General features: G+C 41.8%; 2 protein-coding genes across 2 annotated transcripts; one reads left to right on the forward strand and one right to left on the reverse strand.

The window, feature by feature from the left end:
• Positions 1-1278: 1278 nt before the first annotated feature.
• LOC112123133 (olfactory receptor 11L1-like) lies at positions 1279-2217 on the reverse strand. Its single transcript, XM_024221807.1, has one exon. The coding sequence runs from the start codon at positions 2215-2217 to the stop codon at positions 1279-1281; it is 939 nt and encodes a 312-aa protein (XP_024077575.1).
• A 10496-nt stretch (positions 2218-12713) lies between these two features.
• On the forward strand, positions 12714-17241 carry LOC113406681 (olfactory receptor 1019-like). The gene is made up of 2 exons (XM_026652490.1): positions 12714-12846; positions 16301-17241. The coding sequence occupies exons 1-2, from the start codon at positions 12714-12716 to the stop codon at positions 17239-17241; spliced, it is 1074 nt and encodes a 357-aa protein (XP_026508275.1).
• Positions 17242-25353: the final 8112 nt, after the last annotated feature.

The raw sequence follows: 25353 nt of genomic DNA on the forward strand, positions 1-25353 counted from the left end.
TGCCTTCTTTTCCTAAAATGGAAATGTAAGTCACCTGCTCAAATCATTAGTTCAAATTAAGTCACCTGCTCAGTCCCAGGCCTGCACTGATCTTAAATTGTTGGTGTCAGGCAGAAAAACCATGCACTTCAGTGTTTAGGGTTTTAACTTAGGACTGAAGATGCCCATGTCCCATCCTTTACTCTGTCACAGACTCTTTGTGTGACCTGGCCCAGTCACTTAGAGCCTGATTTTAAAGACATTAGGTGCCTGAAGAAACAGATAGGCACCTACTGGGATTTTCAGACATGACTAGGAGATTAACTCTCATTAAAATTGATCATAGGTGCATAGGTGCTTTTGAAAACTCCCACTAGTTGCCTGAATACCTCTAAAAATCTGGTTGTAAGTGATATAGGGGCCAAACTCCAACTGATTTCAATGGGATTTAGGCACCCAACCTGCCTAGGTGCTTTTAAAAATCCCACTGTGCTCCTATCTGTTTATTTAGGTACCAAAATACTTTTAAAACTCTGGGCCCTTGTCTCTCGGTGACTCAGTTCCCCATCTATAAAATGGGGATAATATCTCTTCCCTACCAGCCTGGGGGTGGTGAGAGAATAAACACATTGATGGTAGTGAGATGCTGGGATACTATGGTGAAGTGGGCTGTACAAGCATAGGTGGATACCGGTGTCTTATGTGAAGTGAATTTGGTGTATCTTGGTTCATAAGAAGTGTCCACAGGAAAAAAAAAATCCATTGTGGTATTAAATTAAGCTAATTTGGTTTTAATGATAGATTTTTCCTAATTGTTTTATTTATGACAAAAAAAAAATTTCTAATTAGAAATATCAGTGTATCCGTGTCAAGCAGTTATTCCTTCACACTTAGAATAAAATATCACAAATAAGAGAAGCATGGTTTATTGGTGAAGCATTTCAAGGTGCTCAGACTGCATGATAATGAAATAAACCAATAAAAAGAAAAATGAGACAACATATAAAATCAAAAATCAAGTAGGTAAATCACCACAGCAAATGTTCAGATTGTGTTAACTTTGGAATGTGTGAATTTATTTGGGTAAACTTTATACAAAAAAGATTCAATTTTTCAACAATAGAGGGGTTTGTAAGAGGATAGCTAGATAATCACTGAGGCCCTTTTACAGTATTCTGGCAGTGTACAAGAAAATGAAAGTGGATGTAATTGTAATTTACACTCACTTTTATACACCCAGTTTGGTATAAAGGCCCCTCAGCGTAAGCCAGAATCCGGCCTCCAACCTCTTATATTTATTTACACTCTGTGCAGGCTGCACTGCCTGCTGATTACTTTCTTTAAAGCATCCCTGAAGTCCTTGTTCCTCAGGCTGTAGATGATGGGGTTCAGGAGTGGGGTGATGATGGTGTAGAACACAGAGACAATCTTATTGAGCTCTGAGGGCAGGCTGGAGGTAGGGCGGACATACATGGAGATCATGGTGCCATAGTAGATGGCCACCACGGCCAGGTGTGAGCCACAGGTGGAGAAGGTCTTCCTCTTCCCAGAGGAGGAGGGGATCTTCAGGATGGTGAGAATGATGAAGAGGTAAGACACTAGGGTCAGCAGCAGGCAGCTGACGAGGACCAGGAGGGAGAGAATGAATATTACGACCTCAGTAGTGGAGGTGTCTGAACAGGAGAGCTTGAGCAATGGAGGGATATCACAGAAGAAGTGTTTAATCTGATTGGAGCCACAGAAAGGGAGTCTGGAGATTAGCAAGCAGGGTAAGAGCCCGGTGAAGATGCCAGTCACCCAGGAGACCATGGCCAGGCGGGTACAAGATGCATCACTCATGGCCACCGTGTAGTGTAATGGGTAACATATGGCGAGGTACCTGTCATAAGCCATCACCGCCAGGAGGAAGCACTCAGTGGCCCCCAGGAAGACAAAGCAATAGAGCTGTGCCATGCATCCAGCAAATGTGATGGCCTTCCTCTCTACCAGTAGGTTGGCCAGCATCTTGGGCATGATGGTGCTGGTGTAGCAGATCTCCAGAAAGGAGAGGTTCTGGAGGAAGGAGTACATGGGTGAGTGGAGCCGGGGTTCCAGCCTCACTACCAAGATGATGACAATGTTCCCTGTGATGGTTAGGATGTAGATGACCAAGAACACAATGAAGAGTAGGGTCTGCCAGCCAGGAAGGCTATGGAACCCCAGCAGCCGGAACTCCACCACTGTGGTGCTGTTGGTCATCTCCTTGGGAGAGCTAGAATTTGCCTGCAGATGGTAGAATCACCATCATTATCAGTCTTATAACCAGCATCACCACCAACATAATAATAAATAACAATTACAGCTGGAGCCTAAGTCAAAGGAGCCTAAGGGAAAACTATCAGCATCACCACAGTGCTTCTACTTTCTTTCTTTCTTTCTTTCTTTCTTTCTTTCTTAGAACTCTCCATCCATTTAACTTCTCATTTTTTTGCAAGGTAGTAATTAAATCCAATTATTTAATGTATTTCTTTTGGTACATATATATTTCAGGTATCATAGAAAAGTTCATATTTAGACAATGAAATCCAAACATACCCATACACAAACATTCACACAAATGCTCTCACACAAAGTCTCTCACATACAAACACAGTTACTCAAACCTTCACACACACAAATACTCTGTGACACATGCATTAACAAACACACTTGCTCTTTCATACACACAAGTAAATGCCTAAGAAACAACACAACACATATAAATACACCTCACACATCTCACAGCAATATATACAAAATCACACAAAATCTCACTCATACATGCACACTCTCTCACACACACATAAAGGAAAGGAAACATCCTCACAGTGACATTCACACATATAAACATGCATGCACACACATACACCCTCACAATTCCAAATTGGCACAAACATACACTCACAGTCACAAATGCTCTGCAAATCTCATTCTAGCATCTGAGAGTTATGATGGAATTTCTCTGCTCAGGCACTGTCTGAAGTAACAAAGGTTTGTAATTGTACAGCTGATGTATAAAACAATAGATTTCCTCTCCTCTCATAGTTGTGTTGGCATTGAATATCTATCTATCTAATCAGAATATTAGAGGTATAGTCAGCATATACAATTCTGAATATGGACATATCTGTTCAATAAGATGGTCTATTTTTGCATAACCTTTTCCATAACCATAACCATATTTTAAAATGCTCATGGTTGAAAACTGCTCAGACCCAAGTATAGAACAGATTGTCCTGGTAACTTACTTGATTCCCTTTGAGCAACAAATGAGGACATAATCCAAAAATCAGCAGTTCCTCCAAAATTAATCAGATTTAGAATTGTGGTTGGACTCCAAACCACCTATTCCCATGTTCTAAATCACATAGCAAAGAGAGTAGCTAGCATCCACCCACTGTTGATCAGAGTTCAGCTTTCTGGAGGCTGACACAGCGAAATAATAACACTTAATTAGACTGTACCTTCATTTCAACCCTCGCTTGGCATCTCTGGGACCCAGTCTCTGTAACCCCACTGGAATTCCTGAACCAGAGATACACAAAGCAAGACCCCAGCTGTTCTGTTTTAATGACTGAGGTGTAATCTAAAACATGTAACATATCAGAGAAAGGGTGGAAATTCATATGGGGACAGATACAAATGCCCAAGTACATTGACTTTGGCTGTTTTTGGATCAGGCTCAATTGAAGAACTTTTAGGGTCAGATTTTACATTGATGAAGGCCAATTAGATCAATAGATAGATAGACGGGTGTATATGGAGATTAGCCATTTACTCTCCTGTAGTCTGAACTCTGGGGTAGTGTAGACATAGACTTAATGTTTCATTAGTGTAACCCTTCTGCCCATCTAAGTTGGCAGCAACAAGGGCCAGGTTCTGTATCTAGGGGTTCCGTTTCAATAACGCAATGCAAAACCGGCTTGAGCCCCCACCCAGTGACCTGGGACAATTACATACCATCCCCTGGGTGCCTCTAAGAGGCAATACTTCCCCTCTCGCAAGCACGGAGTCTGAGTGTAGCAGAAAATGTTTAATAACATGAGGTAAACGACATCAGCATTAAATTGGAAAAACACCACAAACAGGATTCATAACACAAACCATGAGCAAAAAAAACCCACCCCAGCAAATTGGGCTGTGTCCTTTCCCTTTGGTTCTTGAATCCAGCAACCCAAAAATCACCCAGAGTCCCCAAAGTCCAACAACCCCCAAAGTCTCTGCCCCTGGTCAGTGCGGCCCCAGAGTAGAAGGGGGGCATGCAGGGTGTTAAGGGGCACCTTACGTGATCCGAGGCCGGCCGTCTCTCCGTGGGGTTCTGCCGCAGCCTTCACCACGAGCCAGTCCACTTCCTGCCGTCCCACGAACCGCTCCGCTCTACAAACTGCTCCGCTCTGTGACCTGTGAGCCGCTCCAGCCGTCCCTGCAAACAGCTCCGCTCACCGTTCCTTGGGCAGCTCCAACCGTCCCCGCAAGGCTCCACACCACTCCCTGCTCCTCCAGTCATCCCCACAAATTGCTCCACCAGCTGCTTAGCAATATAGCTTCAGGCTCCCCCACTAGTTAACACAGCACTTAATATCTTTAACTCTTTTGTGATTTCAGCTCAGAGTAGGGGAGCCCCAATGCTGGTGCACCATTGGCCCAAAGTGAATTCAGCTCAGCAGCCTGTAACTAGACTCCTAATAGAATCAAAGTTAGCTCTGACATTCAACAGTGGAGAGAGGAGGTGGGGCAATTGGTGTTTCAAGCCCTCGGAAGGGGACCCATACCATCATGTACAAATACCTGTCCACATCCTCTCTCAATTCACTGGGTTTTGTAACCCATGCCCCTTGTCAAGCAAGTGCTACTTAGGTAATGGTGAAGGACTCACTCAGTCCTTCTGTCATACAACAGTTCCACTGGCCTTGATTCACAGAATCAGGGTAACAAAACTTTATTCTTCCTGCCCCAATAACAGAGAAACTGGGGATCCCACACCAGCCAAAGTAACCACTTTCAGTTGCTGTTGTTTCATGCCACGCGGGTGGGTGTGCCTATGCAAACAAGATCAGCCCCTGGAGTTCTTTTCCACACTCATCATAATCCACCACCAGATGTCAGGGTAGAGCTCATCCTGACTCTGCTTACATTAGCAATAAGTGATGCATCAGACAGGCAGAGCTGTAGGAAAGAGATCTTTATGAAGTGAGCTGAGTGGCCCCTATTTTAGGCTGAGACTCTGGGTTATGTTTGGAAGCAGCCTGGCACTGGGTTGCATTTCTAAGCCTCTGAATCCACATTGAACTGAATCCCTCCTGAAACCTGACCAACTTTCTCCATTTTCAGTCATTATACCTCACGTAACTCAGGAAGCCTCTACTAATGATTCCTCAATGTCTGGTTTTCCTGTGAGAAGTGACTTTCTGCAAGTGACACTCTGGAGTTCTAAGCTTAGAACTCTGCAGGGTCACTTGCAGAAAGTCACTTCTCTTAGCTACTTCAGCGAAAACGTGCTTAGAAAAAAAAATAAAAAGAGTCTGTTGATTCTCACACAAACTCGCTCCCCCTCCTCATATACCATCCCTAAAATCTCATTTGGGGATTTCATAGACTTTATGACCAAGTGGACAGAGATGAACAGGCTCCTGCAAATCTGGCATTGAATTTAGTGCTCGTCTATACACCACTGAAAATGACTTGACTACATTTCTTATGGGAAATCACAGGAAAGTCCCAAACAATAACACACACACACACACTCACACACACACACCTGGTGCTTTAAAAGGGCTGATTAAAAAATGCTGATAAAAAAATTGGAGAAAAAGTTATTGGGATGAAGAATAGAGACAGAAAAATGTGAATTAAAACTAGGAGTTGTTAAAAAAAGGTTTACTCGGTTGCCAAAAAAGCCATCATTTCCCATTTTTGAAAGAAAAAACATTGTTCAAAAGCCCATCTTGGTTAAGAGGAGAAGTCAAAGTAGCTGTTAAAACAGAAACAAAAATATAAGCATATCAAATGAAAACAGGGCAGTAGATAACGATGAATACACATTAGAAGCTATGAAAATTGATAAGGGAAGTTAAAGACACGAGGGCAAAATCCAGCAATGGCTGGGCAAAGGTAATAAGAAAGACATTTTCAAGAATATCTGGAAAAAAGGAATCATAACAATGGTATAGGCCTGTCACTAGATTGAGACAATAATATTGTTGATGACATAGAAAAATCAAAAGTATTCAAAAAATATTTATGTTGTCTATTTGTGCCCAAAAGTACCAAAAAAAAGTTGCCTCAAGAGATCCCTGGACCACTGCCATTAATTTATAATAAATCTTGGGATACTGGGGAAATTCAAGAAGGCTAGGCAAGTGCTAATGTGTTAATTGCCACAAAAGGCAAGCAGAGTGACCTAGGCAATTATAGTCCAATTAGCCTAACTTCAGTCTTGTAGGAAACAATGGAAATATGGATTCAATCAATAAATAATTAAAGAATGGGAGTCTAGTCAATGGCAATCAACATCATTTTATGGATAATAGGTCTTGTCAAACAAACCTAGATGTACCTGTGTAGATAGAACATATTTAGACTTTTGTAAGGAGTTTAACTTAGGACCACACCATAGGTGACACGTTGGGGGGGGGGGGGAGGCATGCAGGGACACATGTCCCTCCCCCAGATTTCTGCCAAAGTGGGAGTCAAGCTTAGCATGGCTGAAGGGACTTGCCTGGGAAAGGAACCAGCAGTGAGCTCTCCCACTCAGCCCAATTAGGTGATGCCCAGAAGCAAGACTGGGCTGGCAGCACAGCTCTTTGCCACAGGGAGTGCAGAGAAGCCTGCTGAATTCTATCCATTCCTCACAGATCAGCAGCCACAGTTACCTGCCTGGGACTTGGAGAGTCACCTGGAATAATGCAGGGGGGAGGCAGTGGGGCCCAGGGGAGCTGGGGGGTGGGAAGTCCAGGGAGGCAGTGGGGTCCAGGGACAATGGGGGGGGATCCTGGGGGAGGCAACAGGGGCTAGGAGCAACTGGGGGGTGGTGGTAGGGGAGCCTGGGGAGGCAGTGTAGGGATCAGGAGAAATGGGGGTTGGGGAGTCCGGGGAGGCAGTGGGGGGTCAGGTGTGATTGGGGATTGTTGGGGGGCCAGGGGAGGCAATGGGTGATGGTGGGATTGAGGGACTGGGGGAGGCAGTGGGGGCCAGGAGCAATGGGGGGAGCCTGGGGAAGCAGTGTGGGAGCCAGAGGCACTGGGGGTGAATGGGAAGTCTGGGGAGGCAGTGGTGGTGAGGGGGGATTGGTGAGGGGCCAGGGGAAGTAGTGTGGAGCCCAGGGAAGCAGTTTGGGGGGAAGGGTTAATTGGGGGAGTCCAGGGAGGCAGTGGGGGCCAGGCATGATGGGTAGAGGTCAGGAGCAATGGGGGGGAGGAGCCTGGGGAAGCATTGGGGAGCCAGGGACACTGGGGGGTGAGTGCGGAATCTGGGGAGGCAGTGGGGGCCAGGAGCAATTGAGGGGCTGAGGGAGACAGTGGGGGTCAGGGAGGTTTGGGGTCAGGGGAAGCAGTGGTGGGGCAGGGGCAATGGGGAGGGGTGAGAGTCCCAGGGAGGCATCAGGGGCAATGGGTGGGGGCCAGGGCACCAAAATACAAGTTTGCCTAGGACACCATTTTCCCTAAGGCAGCCCTGGCATGGCCGGGGACTCTCCATCTCTTGAAGCCTTCATATCCAGGCTGGATGTCTTTCTGTGACATGCTTTAGCCAAACACTAATTATCGGGAGCAGCTTGACATGACTCTATGGCCTGTGTTACACAGGATGTCCGATTTCATGATGCAATGGACCTTTCTCTGGTTCCTACATCAAAGCCAATAGCTTTGTGGTGGAACACAGCACATCACTTGGAAAGGCATCCAAGTCTCACTCACTCTGGGCTTCTCAAAGAAGCCTAAGGGAGCTCGACACCCAGTCATAATGAAATGGGCTTTGGACATCCAAACTCAATTTCATAGTTTCCTTTGAAAACCTCAGCCCTAATTATTGCTAGCACTTAACAATGATGCACTGTCAAGATCTATGGAAAGCAGGGGCATGCTGATACCTGTAGTTAACTTCTGTGAATGAAGTCAGGCCTCTAATCCTGTTCAGAAACCAGTGCGAACAGTACTTCTGAAAGCCAAGCCTCTTATTTAGGTATCTAAATATAGATTTAGGGCTCATCTCCACAAAGGGGCTTTGGTGTTGCAGTGCTCAGTGCTGCACCGCCTAACTTTTAGGTGTCTAGGAAATTGCTGGAACAACACTGGACTCCACAAAGCCAAGTTAGGCACCTAGGAACCTGTATAAGGAATGAGGAGAGATAGGTGCCTATGAATGAGATTCTCAAAAGGCAACACACTAAATGGCTCCCCATCTAAGCTAGCCAATGGCAGATGCAGACAGCAGGGTTATGTCCTAGGCCCCAGTCTTCTCACAGAAACAGGTTCCTAAGTCCAGACACCAGGGAGGTGCTTAGCTCAGCTTGCCAGGGACTCAGATGACTGATTCTTGTGAGAATGAGTTAGGTACCTGCCTCGCCCCACACAAAATGGCTGATGCTCACCTTATAGCTTTTAGCCCAACATCTAGCATACACTCACCTGGGATGTGGGAGACTCAAGTTAAATGTCCCTGTGATGGGTGTCTCCCCCCACCCAGGGTGCCACCTGGAACTGGGGTGCAGCTGAGCCTTCTGTCTCACCAATCTGGGTTCCCCCTTCCACTGTGACATTGTGACAAGCTGTAAATTCCTCCAAGCTTGCACTCACATCAACCTCCACAGGCAGGGGCCACACTCAGATGTGTTCATGAACGCTCTGCCAGCCACTGCATGAACTCACAATAGAGAAGCTCCATCCAAAATACCCCCAGCTCCCCAGCCTAGGACCCCAGAGCTGTACCATCCTGCCCTGGTCAAAAGCCTGATCATTATGAATGAATTACAGTTACCCAGTTTGCCCCTCCCTCTATGTGGAGAGCAGTATGCACAAAACCTTTGTTAACTGAGCTGAGATTTTTCCCAAACACTTTACTCAAGCCACACTGATTTAGGTTAAAAAATATAAAACAGATTTATTGACTACAGAAAGATAGATTTAAGTGATTATAAGTAATAGCAAACAGATCAAAGATGATTACCTAAGAAATAAACAGAATCACAGTCTGTCTTATACACGACATAGGATTTGAATCAAGCAGTGTCTCACCCTGTTAGATAGTACAACAGCCCATCAAGCTTCCATGTGGGGGTGCCGGGGTGTTGCTTTGGGGCACAGAGAGTCACAGTCCCCCTATGCCAAAGGGAGAAAGGATTTATACAAGGGTGTCCCAGTGGCCAAACCATTGACCTATGTAATATTCTGATGTAGCCCTCCCTCAGTCTCTACTGTTGAAGCTGCTCCACTGTCACTGAAGCAGGAAAACTAGACTAGACTCCAGGTCTCCCACCTCAGAGATGGAGGCCCAAACCACCAAGCTATCAAATCATCCTCATTGACAGTTTATTTCTGGCCCAATGACTCTTCAATTATTTAGTTCACAGTGGAACAACTTCAATAGGAGAGCTGTCCATTGGAATATCCCATATCTCAGTTGTTAGCACACTGTCCTGAAAGGTGTGAGAGACCCTGGCTCAGATCTTTGTTCTTCCTTTCAGGGAGAGCAGGGAGTTGAACCTTATTATGATAACTGGGGCTAAAAATTTACCCTAACTTTGAAATCACTGTAAAAATTATGTGAAAGTTCATAAGATGTCATAATAACCTATAATAACAAACTTTGATGGGAGAAGGTTTGAAAGGGAGACAGAAAGACTGAATTAGTCTAAACAAAAAGCTCTTGTTGATATAATTCACGGACTGCTGAAATCATGCTTGCTAAAAACAAGAGATGTGGAGCCATAAATTAGTGAACCAAAGTTGGTGTGTTGGATATTAGGCCTAATTGGTGGACAAAATAATAAGGGGATGGGCTATTCCACCCATTGCTCCCCTTTCTGAGTCCTTAAAGAAAGAAGGGGGGGGGGGAAGAACGGACAGAGGCTACTGGAGCAAATTTCATCATCATAACTGCCACCCCTAACATCTTCTGGGACCTTGGGCTTCCTTTGTCCTCATCCTGAGAGATGTCTGGACCAGACCAGGCCAGAGAAAGGGACACAGATGAGTCCAACACTTCAACCAGCTCCATCTGAATCCCACAGGTTGGCTGCAATGAAAGGATATTAACAGAGCAGCAATAACAATACCTCCAGCTCATCTCAACCAACTTCTTTTCTTTTACCGAAAAGGACAGTTATTACCATCTTCGATACCATCTGCGAGACTGTCAAACAAAAGGTGTTTTTTTCTTCTTCTATTAACTCTCTTCAGCTAAACGGAAACTGGGATGCTGTTAAAATGAAAGCTTTATTTAATACTTTATACTGAGCATGCCTATTGGATCAGGTCCTGCACACTAAATAGGTCTTTGCCTGCCTATCTTATGACAGTTCACCTATCATACTGGGGCTTATGTGGGAGTTAGGTGTCTGGACTCCTAGAGTGAGCCAGGACTGCCCATACCCATTGGCAGAAACAGAGATGCCTAGAGAAATTTGACCCTGAAAACATAGGCACCAAGTTTTTGGCCAGAGTTTTGTGGGTTGCAGTGAAGCCTAAAACAGGGACTTAGGTAACTGAGTCACGTTGTGAGTCACTTAGGCACATGGATGCTTAATTGTAGATCTTCATGTTTGGAAATTTTAGCCTAAGGAAATTTCCCCAGATAGCAAAAAGAATCCATCTCAAGTATTCCTGGCACACTGACTTGTGATCAAAGAATGTAGCCACAGATATAGATCTGCTGACAGAGAAATAAACATCTAGTGAAAGAAACATATATTTTTTACTAAATACACTTAAAAGTCCCAAATGAGGTGAGGAGTCATTCTCCTAGTCATTGTATATACATATTTTATATACTCCAAAAACCTTCTAATCTAAGATTTATCAAAGATGCTTAGGGCAGTTAAGTGCCCAACTGCTATTGAAAATAAATTAGATTTTGTAGATACATAAATTTTGGGGTCAGAAGGAATCATTAAAATCATCTACTTCTGACCACCTGCATAGCACAGGCTAGAGATTTTCACCCAGAAATTCCTTCACTGAGCTTGTGACTTGTGGTTAAGATAGAGCATATAACTGTAGAAAGCTGAGTGCTTAACTCCCTTAGGGTCCTTTAAAAATACCAGTCTAAATAAATAAGAAAGAAAGATGATTGTCTACATTTTAAAGATGGGTAAACCAAGGCACAGAAAACCATATTTGTAAAGGTATTTGGGTACTTCGAGGGATTTTCAATAGCATCCAGGTGCCTAAATCTCCAATGGGTGTTTGGCACCTAGTTACTTTTGAAATTACATTAATGATCTGGAGGATGGTGTGGACTGCACTCTCAGCAAGCTTGCAGATGACACTAAACTGGGAGGAGTGATAGATACGCTAGAGGGTAGGGACAGGATACAGAGGGACCTAGACAAATTAGAGGATTGGGCCAAAAGAAACCTGATGAGGTTCAACAAGGACAAGTGCAGAGTCCTGCACTTAAAATGGAAGAACCCCATACACTGTTACAGACTAGGGACCGAATGGCTAGGAAGCAGTTCTGCAGAAAAGGACCTAGGGGTTACAGTGGATGAGAAGCTGGATATGAGTCAACAGTGTGCCCTTGTTGCCAAGAAGGCTAACAGCATTCTGGGCTATATAAGTAGGGGCATTGCCAGCAGATCGAGGGACGTGATCATTCCCCTCTATTCGACATTGGTGAGGCCTCATCTGGAGTACTGTTTCCAGTTTTGAGCCCCACACTACAAGAAGGATGTGGAAAAATTGGAAAGAGTCCAGCGGAGGGCAACAAAAATTATTAGGGGGCTGGAGCACATGACTTATGAGGAGAGGCTGAGGGAACTGGGATTGTTTAGTTTGCAGAAAAGAAGAATGAGGGGGGATTTGATAGCTGCTTTCCACTACCTGAAAGGGGGTTCCAAAGAGGATGGATGTAGACTGTTCTCAGTGGTTCCTGATGACAAACCAAGGAGTAATGGTCTCAAGTTGCAGTTGGGGAAGTTTAGGTTGGATATTAGGAAAAACTTTTTCACTAGGAGGGTGGTGAAGCACTGGAATGGGTTACCTAGGGAGGTGGTGGAATCTCCTTCCTTAGAGGTTTTAAGGTCAGGCTTGGCAAAGCCCTGGCTGGGATGATTTAGTTGGGAATTGGTCCTGCTTTGAGCAGGGGGTTGGACTAGATGACCTCCTGAGGTCCCTTTCAACCCTGATATTCTATGATTCTATGAAATCCCACTAGGTGCCTAAATAAATTTAAAAATCTGCCTGAGTGACTTGTTCAAAGACACAAAGGGGATCTGCTTCAGATGGATAGAATTTGAGTTAAGGTTTTCTGAGCTCCACTCCACTGCTTTAACCACAACCCCAGGTGTATTCCTTCTCTGGTTCGAAGCACTGGAAGATATGCTGTAGACTTCAGTGAAAGGAAAGTTGAAGGCCTTGATGGTGAAATACCACTAACTTTTTAACAATACCCACTGGGAAACCTTAGAAAGTTACATGATCAAGGTTGTTGACATTTAAAATTAGATAGGAGAAAGCACATGAGTATTCTGTAGGAAACAGTCCTTCTACTGAGTCAAGAGGATGGGCAAGACACTCCAGGGGATCTTAACCATCACTTACGTCTGTGGATCTATAATTTATAAATGCTCCTTGAATCAACTCTTTGCAGATTACGCAGAACAACTATCCTGCAGCAATCTGTATCATCAGAAAGGTGAGGAGACCACACAATTAGAACATCTCCAAGGCTTGGGAGAATGAACAACCAGCAGAAGGTTTTCAGAAACTGAATTTTTCAAGGTCTGTTTACTTCTGGAGATCTGCTGCCTCATGGAAAGCACATTGTGACTGGAGCATGTAGGTAAGTGCATGTCAGAAAGAAACAATTTGTTTAATATCTGAATATGTGACACCCTTCATGAAAACACTTAGGTGCGGAACAATGTCTATCCTTTCTCTCTCTGTGAAAAGAACAGACCCTAGTTAACATTTCATTTATAGTTTCATTGGCAAAAAAATACAGTGAGGGATGAAAAATAATAGATTTGAAGGAGTAGAAGTGCAGTTCATAATTTTGAAGAGAATATGTATTTAAGACCCCAGTCATGCAAAGACATATAAGTGCTTAGCTTTATGAACTGTGAAAAATCTGTTTGATTTTCCCATTGATTTATCTGAACTTATTTAAAATATTTGATGAATTAATTAGAGCTTATCAAAAAATAGAAAACATTTTGAGGAAATGGAAAATTTGAAAGATTTTTGTTAATTCATTTCTTTGACTTTATAGTATGATTTTCCATTTTTTACATTTTCAGTGTAATTAAAAATATTCTGTGCATGTGAAAGGATTTTTAAAACATTTTTAAAAGAACAAAGAAGAAAATATATCTCTCATTCTCAAAAGTAAGATGGAAAAAATTTCACACAGCAAGGGATTAAAATTGTTCCACTTAAAACATCCAGTGAACTTTTATAAAATAAACTTAAATAAAAATATCCATATATTTTAAAAAAAATGAATTTCAAAGATAAAACAAGTTTTGTTTTAGAATTTCAACTAGTGTTCAGATTTATTTCTGTGAGGTGCGAAACGGTAAATCCCCATTGTACAGATGGCAAAGTGAGGTACCAATGCTGAGCAATATTCAAAGAGGACTAAGACATAGACATAGAAGATTAGGGTTGGAAGAGACCTCAGGAGGTCATTTAGTACAACCCCCTGCTCAAAGCACGACCAATTCCCAACTAAATCATCCCAGCCAGGGCTTTGTCAAGCTGGGCCTTAAAAACCTCTAAGGATGGAGATTCCACCACCTACCTAGGTAACCCATGCCAGTGCTCCACCACCCTCCTAGTGAAATAGTGTTTCCTAATATCCAACCTGACCTCACCCACTGCGACTTGAGACCGTTGCTCCTTGTTCTGTCATCTGCCACCACTGAGAACAGCCTAGCTCCATCCTCTTTTGAACCCCCCTCAGGTTCAGAACGCTGCTATAAAATCCCACCTCACTCTTCTCTTCTGCAGACTAAGCAAGCCCAGTTCCCTCATCTTCTCCTTGTAAGTTATGTGTCCCAGCCCCCTAATCATTTTTGTTGCCCTCTGCTGGACTCTCTCCAATTTGTCCACATCCTTTCTGTAGTGGGAGGCCCAAAACTGGATGCAATACTCCAGATGTGGCCTCACCAGTGCCGAATAGAGGGGAATAATCACTTCCCTCAATCTGCTGGCAAAGTTCCTACTAATGCAGCCCAATATGTCTTTAGCCTTCTTGGCAATAAGGGCACACTGCCTACTCATATCCAGCTTCTTGTCCAATGTAATTCCGAGGTCCTTTTCTGCAGAACTGCAGTTTAGCCAATTGGTCCCCAGCCTGTAGCAGTGCATGGGATTCTTCCATTTTAAGTGCAGGACTCTGCACTTGTCCTTGTTGAACCTCATCAGATTTCTTTTGGCCCAATCCTCCAATTTGTCTAGGTCACTCTGGACCCTATCCCTACCCTCCAGCATCTCTATCTCTCCCCGCAGCTTAGTGTCATCTGCGAACTTGCTGAGGCTGCAATCCATCCTATCATCCAGTTCATTAATAAAGATTTTGAACAAAACTGACCCCAGGACCAACCCCTGGGGCACTCCGCTTGATACCGGCTGCCAACCAGACATCGAGCCATTGATCAATACCCATTGAGCCCAACAATCTAGCCAGCTTTCTATCCACCTCATAGTCCATTCATCCAATCCATACTTTTTAACTTGCTAGCAAGAACATTGTGGAAGAACGTATCGAAAGCTTTGCTAAAGTCAAGATATATCATGTCCACTGCTTTCCCCATATCCACAGAGCCAGTTATCTCATCATAGAAGGCAATCACGTTGGTCAGCCATGACTTGCTCTTGGTGAATCCATGTTGACTGTTCCTGATCACCTTCCTCTCCTCCAAGTGCTTCAAAATGGCTTCCGTGAGGACCTGGTCCATGATTTTTCCAGGGACTGAGGTGAGGCTGACCGGTCTGTAGTTCCCTGGGTTCTCCTTCTTCCCCTTTTTAAAGATGGGCACAATATTTGCCTTTTTCCAATTGTCTAGGACCTCCCCTGATCGCCACGAGTTTTCAAAGATAATGGCCAATGGTTCTGCAATCACATCAGCCAATTCCCTCAGCGCCCTCAGATGCATTAGATCTGGACCCCTATGGATTTGTGCATGTCCAGCTTTTCTAAATAGTCCTTAACCTGTTCTTTCACCACTGAGGACTGCTCACCTCCTCTCCATCCTGTGTTGCCCAGGACAACAGTGTGGGAGCTGACCTTGTCTATGAAGACCAAGGCAAAAAAAGGATTGAGTACTTCAGCTTTTTCCACATCATCTGTCATATCGGGATGGTTTGTTCCTGCACCCTCAATAAAGCTTCTTTAAAATACAGCCATATTAGCCTCCCAGGGGATCCTGCCCATCAGTTCCCTAAGGGAGTCAAAGTCTGCTTTTTTGAAGTCCGGGGTCTATATTTTGCTACTCTCCTTTCTTCCTTTTGTAAGGATCCTGAAATCAACCATCTCAGGGTCACTGCTGCCCAGGTTGCCCAGGGAATCAGGAATTCATCCATCCATACTGAGGAAAATGCTTAAACATTTGTTTAACTTTAAGCATGCACTTTCTCTCCTGAATCAAGATGGATTCCAACATGTGCTTGTATGGTTTTTTGGGCAGAAAAATTTCCACCCACCCTGATAAGAAGTTACCATTTTAACAGGATCTTTAAACCTTTATTTAAAAAAGAATCTGTCATTAAGATGGAAAAAAATCAAAACAGAGAATATGAACTTTGTGTAGCTGCTGAATTTCCAAGGTGAATTGATGTAAATTAGGATTGTGCAGCCGGAATAAATATTGAACATCAAGTGGTATTATTTACATTGTTACATGGGAATATATCTAGAAGTAATAATAATAATAATTAATAATAAACATAAGTGCTTAAGGCTTAATTATGTTTGAAAGAGCTTGACAGAAAAAAATTCTCCCTGAACTACAGAATGTGGTCCGAAAAGGAAGAGATGGTGGAACATATGTTTAGCATACATATACCTTCTCTCCGTTCCACCGTCTTGTATTATCCGCATGTTATTTTCAACTGAGTATATACACCTTATTTGTCCCTGCATGCAGGTAAAGTGACAAACATGAACAATCAAAGCACAGTGACAGAATTCAGACTCCTGGGCCTCTCGAGCTTCCCAGAAATGCAGCCGTTACTCTTCATGAGCTTCCTGATTATCTACCTGCTGACCTTGGCTGGCAACCTCTCCATTTGCTTGGCTATCTGGGCAGATCAAACTCTCCACACGCCTATGTACTTTTTTCTGGTCAACTTGTCTCTCTTAGACATCTCATACTCTTCCGTCACTCTCCCCAATATGCTAGTGACATTGGTTGCCAAGATTAAATCTCTTTCCTTCTCCAGTTGCATGGCCCAGCTATACTTTCTCATCTCCTTTGCTGGATCTGAATCTTTGCTTCTTGCCCTGATGGCTTATGACCGCTACATGGCAATATGCCAGCCTTTGCACTACACAACCATCATGAACCAGAGGACTTGTATGTCCTCTGCCATTGCTATATGGATAGGTGGTTTTGTCTACTCTATGTTACATACGTTCTTCATAGCCAGGCTACCTTTCTGTGGTCCCAATGAAATCAACCACTTCTTCTGTGAGATCCCTCCTTTGATCAAATTGGCCTGCATGGACACCTATTTTAATGAGGTGCTGGTTTTTCTGCTCAGTGGAGCAGTAGGTGGAAGTTGCTTGCTGCTGATTTCCACATCATATGTTTACATACTATCCACCATCATGAAAATACACTCGGCCCAGGGCAGACGCAAAGCCTTCTCAACTTGTGCTTCCCACCTCCTCACCGTCCTGCTGTTCTATGGCCCGGGTTTATTCACCCACCTCCGTCCCTCCTCCAGCTACTCCATGGACATTGGGAAAGTGGTCTCTGTGTTTTACACCGTGGTCACACCCATGCTGAATCCAATGATCTACAGCCTTAGGAACAAGGATGTGCACGCTGCCTTCAAGAAAGCCATGGGAAGGAGTAGGAAATAGCCATGAAGAGGGAGCCAATTCTTTCTTTGAATGCAACAACATGTTGCTAAAAAAAGGGCTCCCTAAATTATTTGGCAGCTGATTGAGCACCAGGATTCAGAGTAGGGGTGGAGGGAACTTGACATTTTCTTCAGTTACCTCAGCCCCAACTCTGGTGCATTCCCATTTAGCATAGATACCAACCGAAGACATTCCCATCCATTATGGCAGTGTACCTGGCCATTCCCACTCTCCAAAGACATTGATTTATTACAATAATTCCACTCACCCCATCTAAGGGCTTAAAATATTCCCAGCCATCACATCCACAAGGGAGACACCATTCCATCCATGACTCTGATCTTGTAAGATCATTCTAGACTCATGAGACATTGCTGTGAAAGTTTAGTAGCATTTATCTTATGTACTTTGTACTGAAAAAAACATCATTACTAACTCCCTGGGCACTTTATGATTGTTAAATTATTTCAGAAATTAATTAATTTATTTTGTTTGGTCTGAGCATGTGCACTGCTGCCTCACTCCGTGTGGCCAGATACCTAAGCCCCAGTCTGATTTATGCACTGGGGGAAGATAGGAGTGTTAGAGTGCTTTCCCTTCACCCCCTCCCCTGGTTCTTGTCACACAGACAGAACACAGAAACCAGAAGTTTGAAGTGCAGGCAATGCAATGTTTATTGGGGTTAGTTCGAAGCAAACATATCCATAACTCTACACGCCAGCAGAGTCTGTTTCCCAGTGTTCCATTCCCAGCTCTGAAACTGCAGAGCATTTACCCCGTGTCCCCCTTCCCAGGACTGATGCCACAGAGCATTGCCTGTGTCCCCATTCTCCATTCCCCATTCCCACCACCTCCTTCTTAACAGGCCCAAATATACCTGCAATGCATGCCCACAGTCCCACCAGTTTTGTATCCCATGGGAGGGGTGAGGAGTGAGATTGTGCTATGGTCAGAGACAGGAATTTTTGGGAAATAGAGAATGGGGAACGGGGACATAGATGTTAGAGTGATTTCCCTTCACCCGTCCCCTAGGTCTTGTCACACAGACAGAAATCAGTGTTTATATTAAAATATATGCATGCATATGTATGATTGTGGGGGCGGGGGAAGAAACAACAAAATGCCTCCAATTGAATAACTCAGCCACACCACCCTCTTCAGCACAAAGCTTCCAATATGTAAAGTGAGGCACTGGAGTTGAACTTAATGGATGTTTGTCACCTTTTAAGTAATCTGCTGAGTCTGTGCTGACCTCATTTCCCCAACATGCCACTAAGGGATGATTGTGTTCTGAATCAGAGCAAAACCCCCAACAAATGTGAAATTTACTGTAAAACATTTTGTTTTTAAATTAAATTAGTTCTGGGTCAAACAACACACACACACACACACACACGTAATAAAATAAATTTATATACATACACAATAAAATAAAAATCAAAAATAAAATTCTAAAATAATATAATATACAATGAAGTAATATAAAGTTAAAATAATCTAAAACATTGTATAATTAAACAATAAAACAAATTAAAATATCAATTGTAAAAATTAAAGAAAATGTGTTTTAAAATGAAATATCTAAAGATTACTCTCCTATAAGGATGGCCTTGAAGAATAAATAAATAAATAAATTGCAATAAATAAATAAAATAAATAAATTAAATTGGCTGAAATCATTCCCACATAATATTTCAATTTTTATGAATCAACATGTTCCACAGGAAAAATTTTCTCACTGAAAATTTTTGTACAGCGTTATTTACCATCATTTCACTTTTTAAAAAGCACTTAACACTAAGCTATCTGTACATCATAGTTTACTCATCCACTATATTTCATTTGATTTTTATTTTTAAATTCCCTTTATCTTTTTGCTTCTAATTTTCATTTTTTTATTTTATATTATTTTACATTATTGTATACTATATTTAGATGTAAAATAAAAATATAAATGGAAATAATATAAAACAGAATGAAAATCATATAAAAAGATAAATGAAATGATACATATAAAATAATCTAAAAATAATAAAATTAAAATATAAAATAATTAAAATAACATAAAATATTAACATAAAATATAAACATGAACAAAATAGCACAAACATATTATTACATGAAACTGTTTTTTAAATGTAACATAAATGGAATTACAAACAAAAATATGGTTTCCAATGAAAAATTGGAACATTCCTGCCCAATAAAGGCCAGCCATGCTGAAACCCTTTGTTTCATTTTTTTTCAGTTGACACTTTTCTGTGGGGATTGTTTCAGTTTTGAAGAATCCTCATTTTTCCAGCAGAAAAAGTTTCCATTGGAAAACTGTTGACCAGTTCTAGTCACCATTATTCACTTTTCTTCAAGCATCTAACGCTATTGGTTTCTTCACCCACCACTGGATGCAAATTACTCCCATTGACTTCACAAAACCTATGGGGATCTTTCTGTAAGAGATGAAGGTGGCAACCTTGGGTTCGGAAAGTGGGAATATGCCCCTGAAACTCCACCAACTGTACCCTCCCTTCAGACACACTGTTGACACCAGCATGGTGCTAGTATGCGCACTGTGCTGCCAGTAGAGGGATGATGGTGTCAGAAGAGGAGGTATCCCATCAGAGATGACCCTAAAGCTGCAAGCACTGCTATTGGGGTGCTGTATTGCAGAGAAGCGGGTGGGTAGGTCAGTACCGGCTTAGTGCTGGTCCCCAGCGTCCCAGTGTGATGCTGCACAGAGAACAGTTTGGGGTCTCCATAGGGGTGCAATTCTCCCCTCTGAGTGAGAGCTGATTTCAGAGTTCCAGTGGTTTCTCTTTCAAGAGTGCCTAATGGGACCTAGGTACCTAACCCACTTAGGTACTTTTGAAAATCCTACTCTGCATCTTTGAGTTCCTAAATACCTTTGGAAATCTAGCCTATGGTCTGTCCATCTATGTCATGTTGGTTAACACACTCGTTTATCACATAGGTTTAAGGACTTCTTAAGGATTTAGAAACATGGGGATTGCCATAATGGATCAGACCTGTGGTCCATCTAATCTAGTGTGCTGTCTCTCTGAATTTAATACTGCTTATAACATCCTTTAGGGATCTTTATCTAGTCTCTTGCTCTAGATGTTGTCATAGATAGAAGGAATAGCAAGTTGTCATAACTATAAAGGGAAGGGTAACAGCTCTCCTGTGTACAGTACTATAAAATCCTTTTACCTGTAAAGGGTTAAGAAGCTCGGGTAACCTGGCTGACACCTGACCCAAAGGACCAATAAGGGGACAAGATACTTTCAAATCTTGGGGGGGGGGGGAAGGCTTTTGTTTGTGCTCTTTGTTTTGGTTGTTGTTCGCTCTTGGGACTGAGAGAGACCAGACATCAATCCAGGTTCTCCACATCTTTCTAAACAAGTCTCTCATATTTCAAACTTGTAAGTAAACAGCCAGGCAAGGCATGTTAGTTTTTATCTTTGTTTTCTCAACATGTAAATGTACCTTTTACTAGAGTGTTTATCTTTGTTTGCTGTACTTTGAACCTAAGACTAGAGGGGGGTCCTCTGAGCTCTTTAAGTTTGATTACCCTGTAAAGTAATTTTCCATCCTGATTTTACAGAGATGATTTTTACCTTTTTCTTTAATTAAAAGCCTTCTTTTTAAGAACCTAATTGATTTTTCCTTGTTTTTAGATCCAAGGGGGTTGGATCTGTATTCACCAGGAGTTGGTGAAAGGAAGGAGGGGGGATGGTTAATTTCTCCTTGTTTTAAGATCCAAGGGGGTTGGATCTGTATTCACCAGGAGTTGGTGGAAGGAAGGAGGGGGGATGGTTAATTTCTCCTTGTTTTAAGATTCAAGGGGTTTGGATCTGTATTCACCAGGGAATTGATGAATGTCTCTCAAGGCTACCCAAGGAAGGGAATTAGCTTTGGGATGGTGGCAGCGGATCAGATCTAAGCTGGTAGTTAAGCTTAGAAGTCTTCATGCAGGCCCCCACATTTGTACCCTAAAGTTCAAAGTGGGGAAGCAGCCTTGACACAAGTGCTGACTGTGCTCAGAAATGTATGCAATGTCATTGCATCCCTGTTGGTCCCAGGATATTATAGAGAGATAAGGTGGATGAGGTAATATATTTTATTTGACCAACTTCCGTTAGTGAGAGAGACAAGCTTTAGCGCACCGAGTTCTTCTTCAGGTCTGAGGAATGTACTCAGAGCATCACAGCTAAATACAAAGTCCAATAAAAATATCACCACTATCCACTTTGTCTCTCTAAATATCTTGGGAGGGACACGGCTACAACAGCACTGCATAACAACAATGGAAGATATCGAATTTTGCTGTCCAAAATGGAAACTCCACAACATGTAGATAAAGAAGCAAAATTTAACAGCGACATCTGCTTCCTGAGCAAATGCAAGAAATAAAACATCATCTCTAGAGATGTCACCCATCTATAATGTTCTGACCACTCACCTTGAATGGGCCCTTGAAATATTTGTTAGCTACTTATGCTAAACTATCTGTTTCACCTTGTATTAGCTGTGACACTCTGAGTAATCTTCAGGGTACATACCTTACTCAAAGTCACTTTAACTGCCTTCTTTGAGCAATGACCCAATAATATCCATATCACAATAATATACATAACACACATAACTCACACATTTTGCTTTTCCATTCCAGGCTCTACCTGCCTGTGGGGTCTGGCCAGAGTGGGGGACAAGTGGGGCCCATTTGCAGGGTTGGCTGTGGGGGGGGGGATTCAAGGGTCTTCCAGGAGGTTGATTTCCACTAACATCAGGCCCATAAGAAGAACTCCTGTGCCCCAGAGAGACGAAGCCCTCTGTCATCCTAAAACCCTAAATCCCCCCTCCCTAACCCCCAAGATGTCACTGCCCCACCCCTGTATACAGAGGCTATGTAATCAGACTGATTACCTTAGTGGAAATTAGAGTTGGTAATTTTTTTGTTGCAACAGATCACTTTTCTAAGAAAATTGCATCCAAAGGATCATGACAATTTCAAGGAAATTTCATTTTGAAATTGAAATTACAAAATAAAGTAAAACAATGTATACTACAATAAAATAATATAAAGGAAACTAAAATGAAAATTATACAAAAAAGTATAAAATAAAATGAGTATAATAAGAAAAATGTTATAAATGAAAAAAATAAAAATGTAAAATAAAAATAGCATTTGTTAAAAAAAAAGAACGTTGAAATTGAAGCCACAGATGTGACTTTTGCTCTCTGTCAGCACTTCTGGGAATACTCTTAAGGTTAGCACAGGATATTTTGTCTTAGAATAACAAAGAATTTGAATCCATGCTTTACAGGCAAAACGGATCTCAGCCTTAATGATCGATCTCAACCAGGGCCTCCATAGATAGATAGATAGATAGATAGATAGATAGATAGTAGGGCTATCGATTAATCACAGTTAACTCATATGATTAACTAAAAGAAAATTAAACACGATTAAAGAAGTTAATCACGATTAATCACAGTTTTAATCACACTGTTAAACAATAGAAAACCAATTGAAATGTATTAAATATTTTGGATGTTTTTCTACATTTTCATATATATCTTGTATTCTGTGTTGTAACTGAAATAAAAGTGTATATTTTTATTACAAATATTTGTACTGTAAAAATTATAAACAAAAGAAATAGTATTTTTCAATTCACCTCATACAAGTACTGTAGTGCAATCTCTTTATCGTGAAAGTGCAACTTATAAATGTAGATTTTTTTTGTTACATAACTTCAGTCAAAAACATAACAATGTAAACCTTCAGAGCCTACAAGTCCACTCAGCCCTACTTCTTGTTCAACCAGTTGCAAAGACAAAAACGTTTGTTTACATTTACGGGAGATTATGCTGCCTGCTTCTTATTTACAGTGTCACTAGAAAGTGAGAACAGGCTTTTGCATGGCACTTTTGTAGCCGGCATTGCAAGGTATTTATGTGCCAGATATGCTAAACATTCTTATGCCTCTTCATGTTTTGGCCACCATTCAGACATGCTTCCATGCTGATGACTTTGTTAAAAAAATAATGTGCTAATTAAATTTGTGACTGAACCCCTTGGGGGGAGAATTGTATGTCTCTGCTTAGTTTTCCTTGCCTTCTGCCATATATTTCATGTTATAGCAGCCTCGGATGATGACCCAGCACATGTTGTTCATTTTAAGAACACTTTCACTGAAGATTTGACAAAATGCAAAGAAGGTACCAATGTGCGATTTCTAAAGATAGCTACAGCACTCGACCAAGGTTTAAGAATCTGAAGTGCCTTCCAAAATCTGAGAAGGATGAGGTGTGGAGTATGCTTTTAGAAGTCTTAAAAGAGCAACACTATGATGCAGAAACAACAGAACCTAAACCATCAAAAAAAAAATCAACCTTCTACTGAGGGCATCTGACTCTCATAATGAAAATGAAATGCATCAGTCCGCATTGCTTTGAATGGTTATCAAGCAGAACCCGTCATCAGCATGGACGCATATCCCGTGGAATGGTGGTTGAGGCCTGCAGGGAAATATGAATCTTTAGTGCATCTGGCACGTAAATATCTTGTGATGCCTGCTACAACAGTGCCATGAAAAGGCCTGTTCTCACTTTCCGGTGACATTGTAAACAAGAAGCAGGCTTTATCTTTATCTCCTGCAAATGTAAACAAACTTGTTTTTCTGAGCGATTGGCTGAACAAGAAATAGGACTGAGTGGAGTTGCAAGCTATAATATTTTACATTGTGCAGAGGGTTTTTTGTACATAATTCTATATTTGTAAGTTCAACTTTCATGATAAAGAGATTGCACTACAGTACTTATATTAGGTGAATTGAAAAAATATGATTTCTTTTTTTTTTAAATTAAATTAAGTTAATGGAGGTATCCTATCTCCTAGAACTGGAAGGGACCTTGATAAGTCATTGAGTCCAGCCCCCTGCTTTCACTAGCAGGACCAAGTACTGATTTTGCCCCAGATCCCTAAGTGGCCCCCTTAAGGATTGAACTCACAACTCTGGGTTTAGCAGGCCAATGCTCAAACCACTGAGCTATCCCTCCCCCCTTTTTACTGTGGAAATACTTATAATAAAAATAAATATAAAGTGAGCACTGTACACTTTGTATTCTGTGTTGTAATTGAAATCAATATATTTGAAAATTTAGAAAACATCCAAAAATATTTATATAAATGGTATTCTATTATTGTTTAACTGTGTGATTAATCATGATTAATTTTTTTAATCACTTGACAGCCCTGATAGATAGATAGATAGATGGGGTGGGTGGGGATAGATAGACAGATAGATAGATAGTCTTTTTAAATTTTAGGGACAGATTTCTTGATAATATCTGGTTGTTTTGGGCAGAATTCCCAATTAAATTCGGATATCATTGATTGTAAAATCCTTGGGACAGGGACCATCTCTCTGTTCTTTGTTAGTATGATGCCTAGAACAATGGGTTCCCAGTCCATGGGGTCCCTAAGGTGCTATAATAAAAATAATAATAATAATTAATAATAAATAAAATAGAAGAAGGAGGAGGAGGTTTTGCACTCCCAGAGAAGTACCTAGAGTGTACTCTTGGATCTGTTTCTTCCTTTGCAGGTGATTGACTGGTTTAGTTATCTGGGTTACTGTGTATTGGAAATGTGGCTCCTTGGGATTCCACAGCCAGATCCCATGATAGACTATGAAGGGGATAAGGACAATATACCACCCAGGTCCTGTGAGTGATAACTGACAAGCCACCCGCTTGGTCTGTCTGCCCGAATGTAAGCCATGTAAGCAATCTGGCACCTTAGGATTCTGTTGTCGGTAACTCTCAAATGTGTGAGACCTGTTAGTACCTGTTAGGAAATAGTAATACTTTTAGTTGTTTCATTCTGTATATTTGATTTATATATATTAACAATTCTTTAGAATTTTTAACTTCAACAAAGAGTATGTCTGAAGTCTAAGGCCTAGAACACTGGTCTTGACCAATAAGTAACCCTATTTAGGAATGTATTCATTATGCTGTATTTAGGTACCTTCATGTCTATAAAACTCCAGATATGCTTGGAAACAGTCTCCTTAACATATATATAAAATGCGGACATAAGCATAT

This window comes from Terrapene carolina, unplaced genomic scaffold (genome assembly GCF_002925995.2).
Source record: "Terrapene carolina triunguis isolate 2854851 unplaced genomic scaffold, T_m_triunguis-2.0 Scaffold119, whole genome shotgun sequence".
Lineage (NCBI taxonomy): Eukaryota > Metazoa > Chordata > Testudines > Emydidae > Terrapene > Terrapene triunguis.

Coding starts and splice junctions, on each gene's coding strand:
- LOC112123133 (XM_024221807.1), bottom strand. CDS start 2,217: ATGACCAACAGCACCACAGTGGTGGAGTTCCGGCTGCTGGGGTTCCAT.
- LOC113406681 (XM_026652490.1), top strand. CDS start 12,714: ATGGGCAAGACACTCCAGGGGATCTTAACCATCACTTACGTCTGTGGA. Junction 12,847..16,300: donor CAATCTGTATCATCAGAAAG/GTGAGGAGACCA, acceptor CCCTGCATGCAG/GTAAAGTGACAAACATGAAC.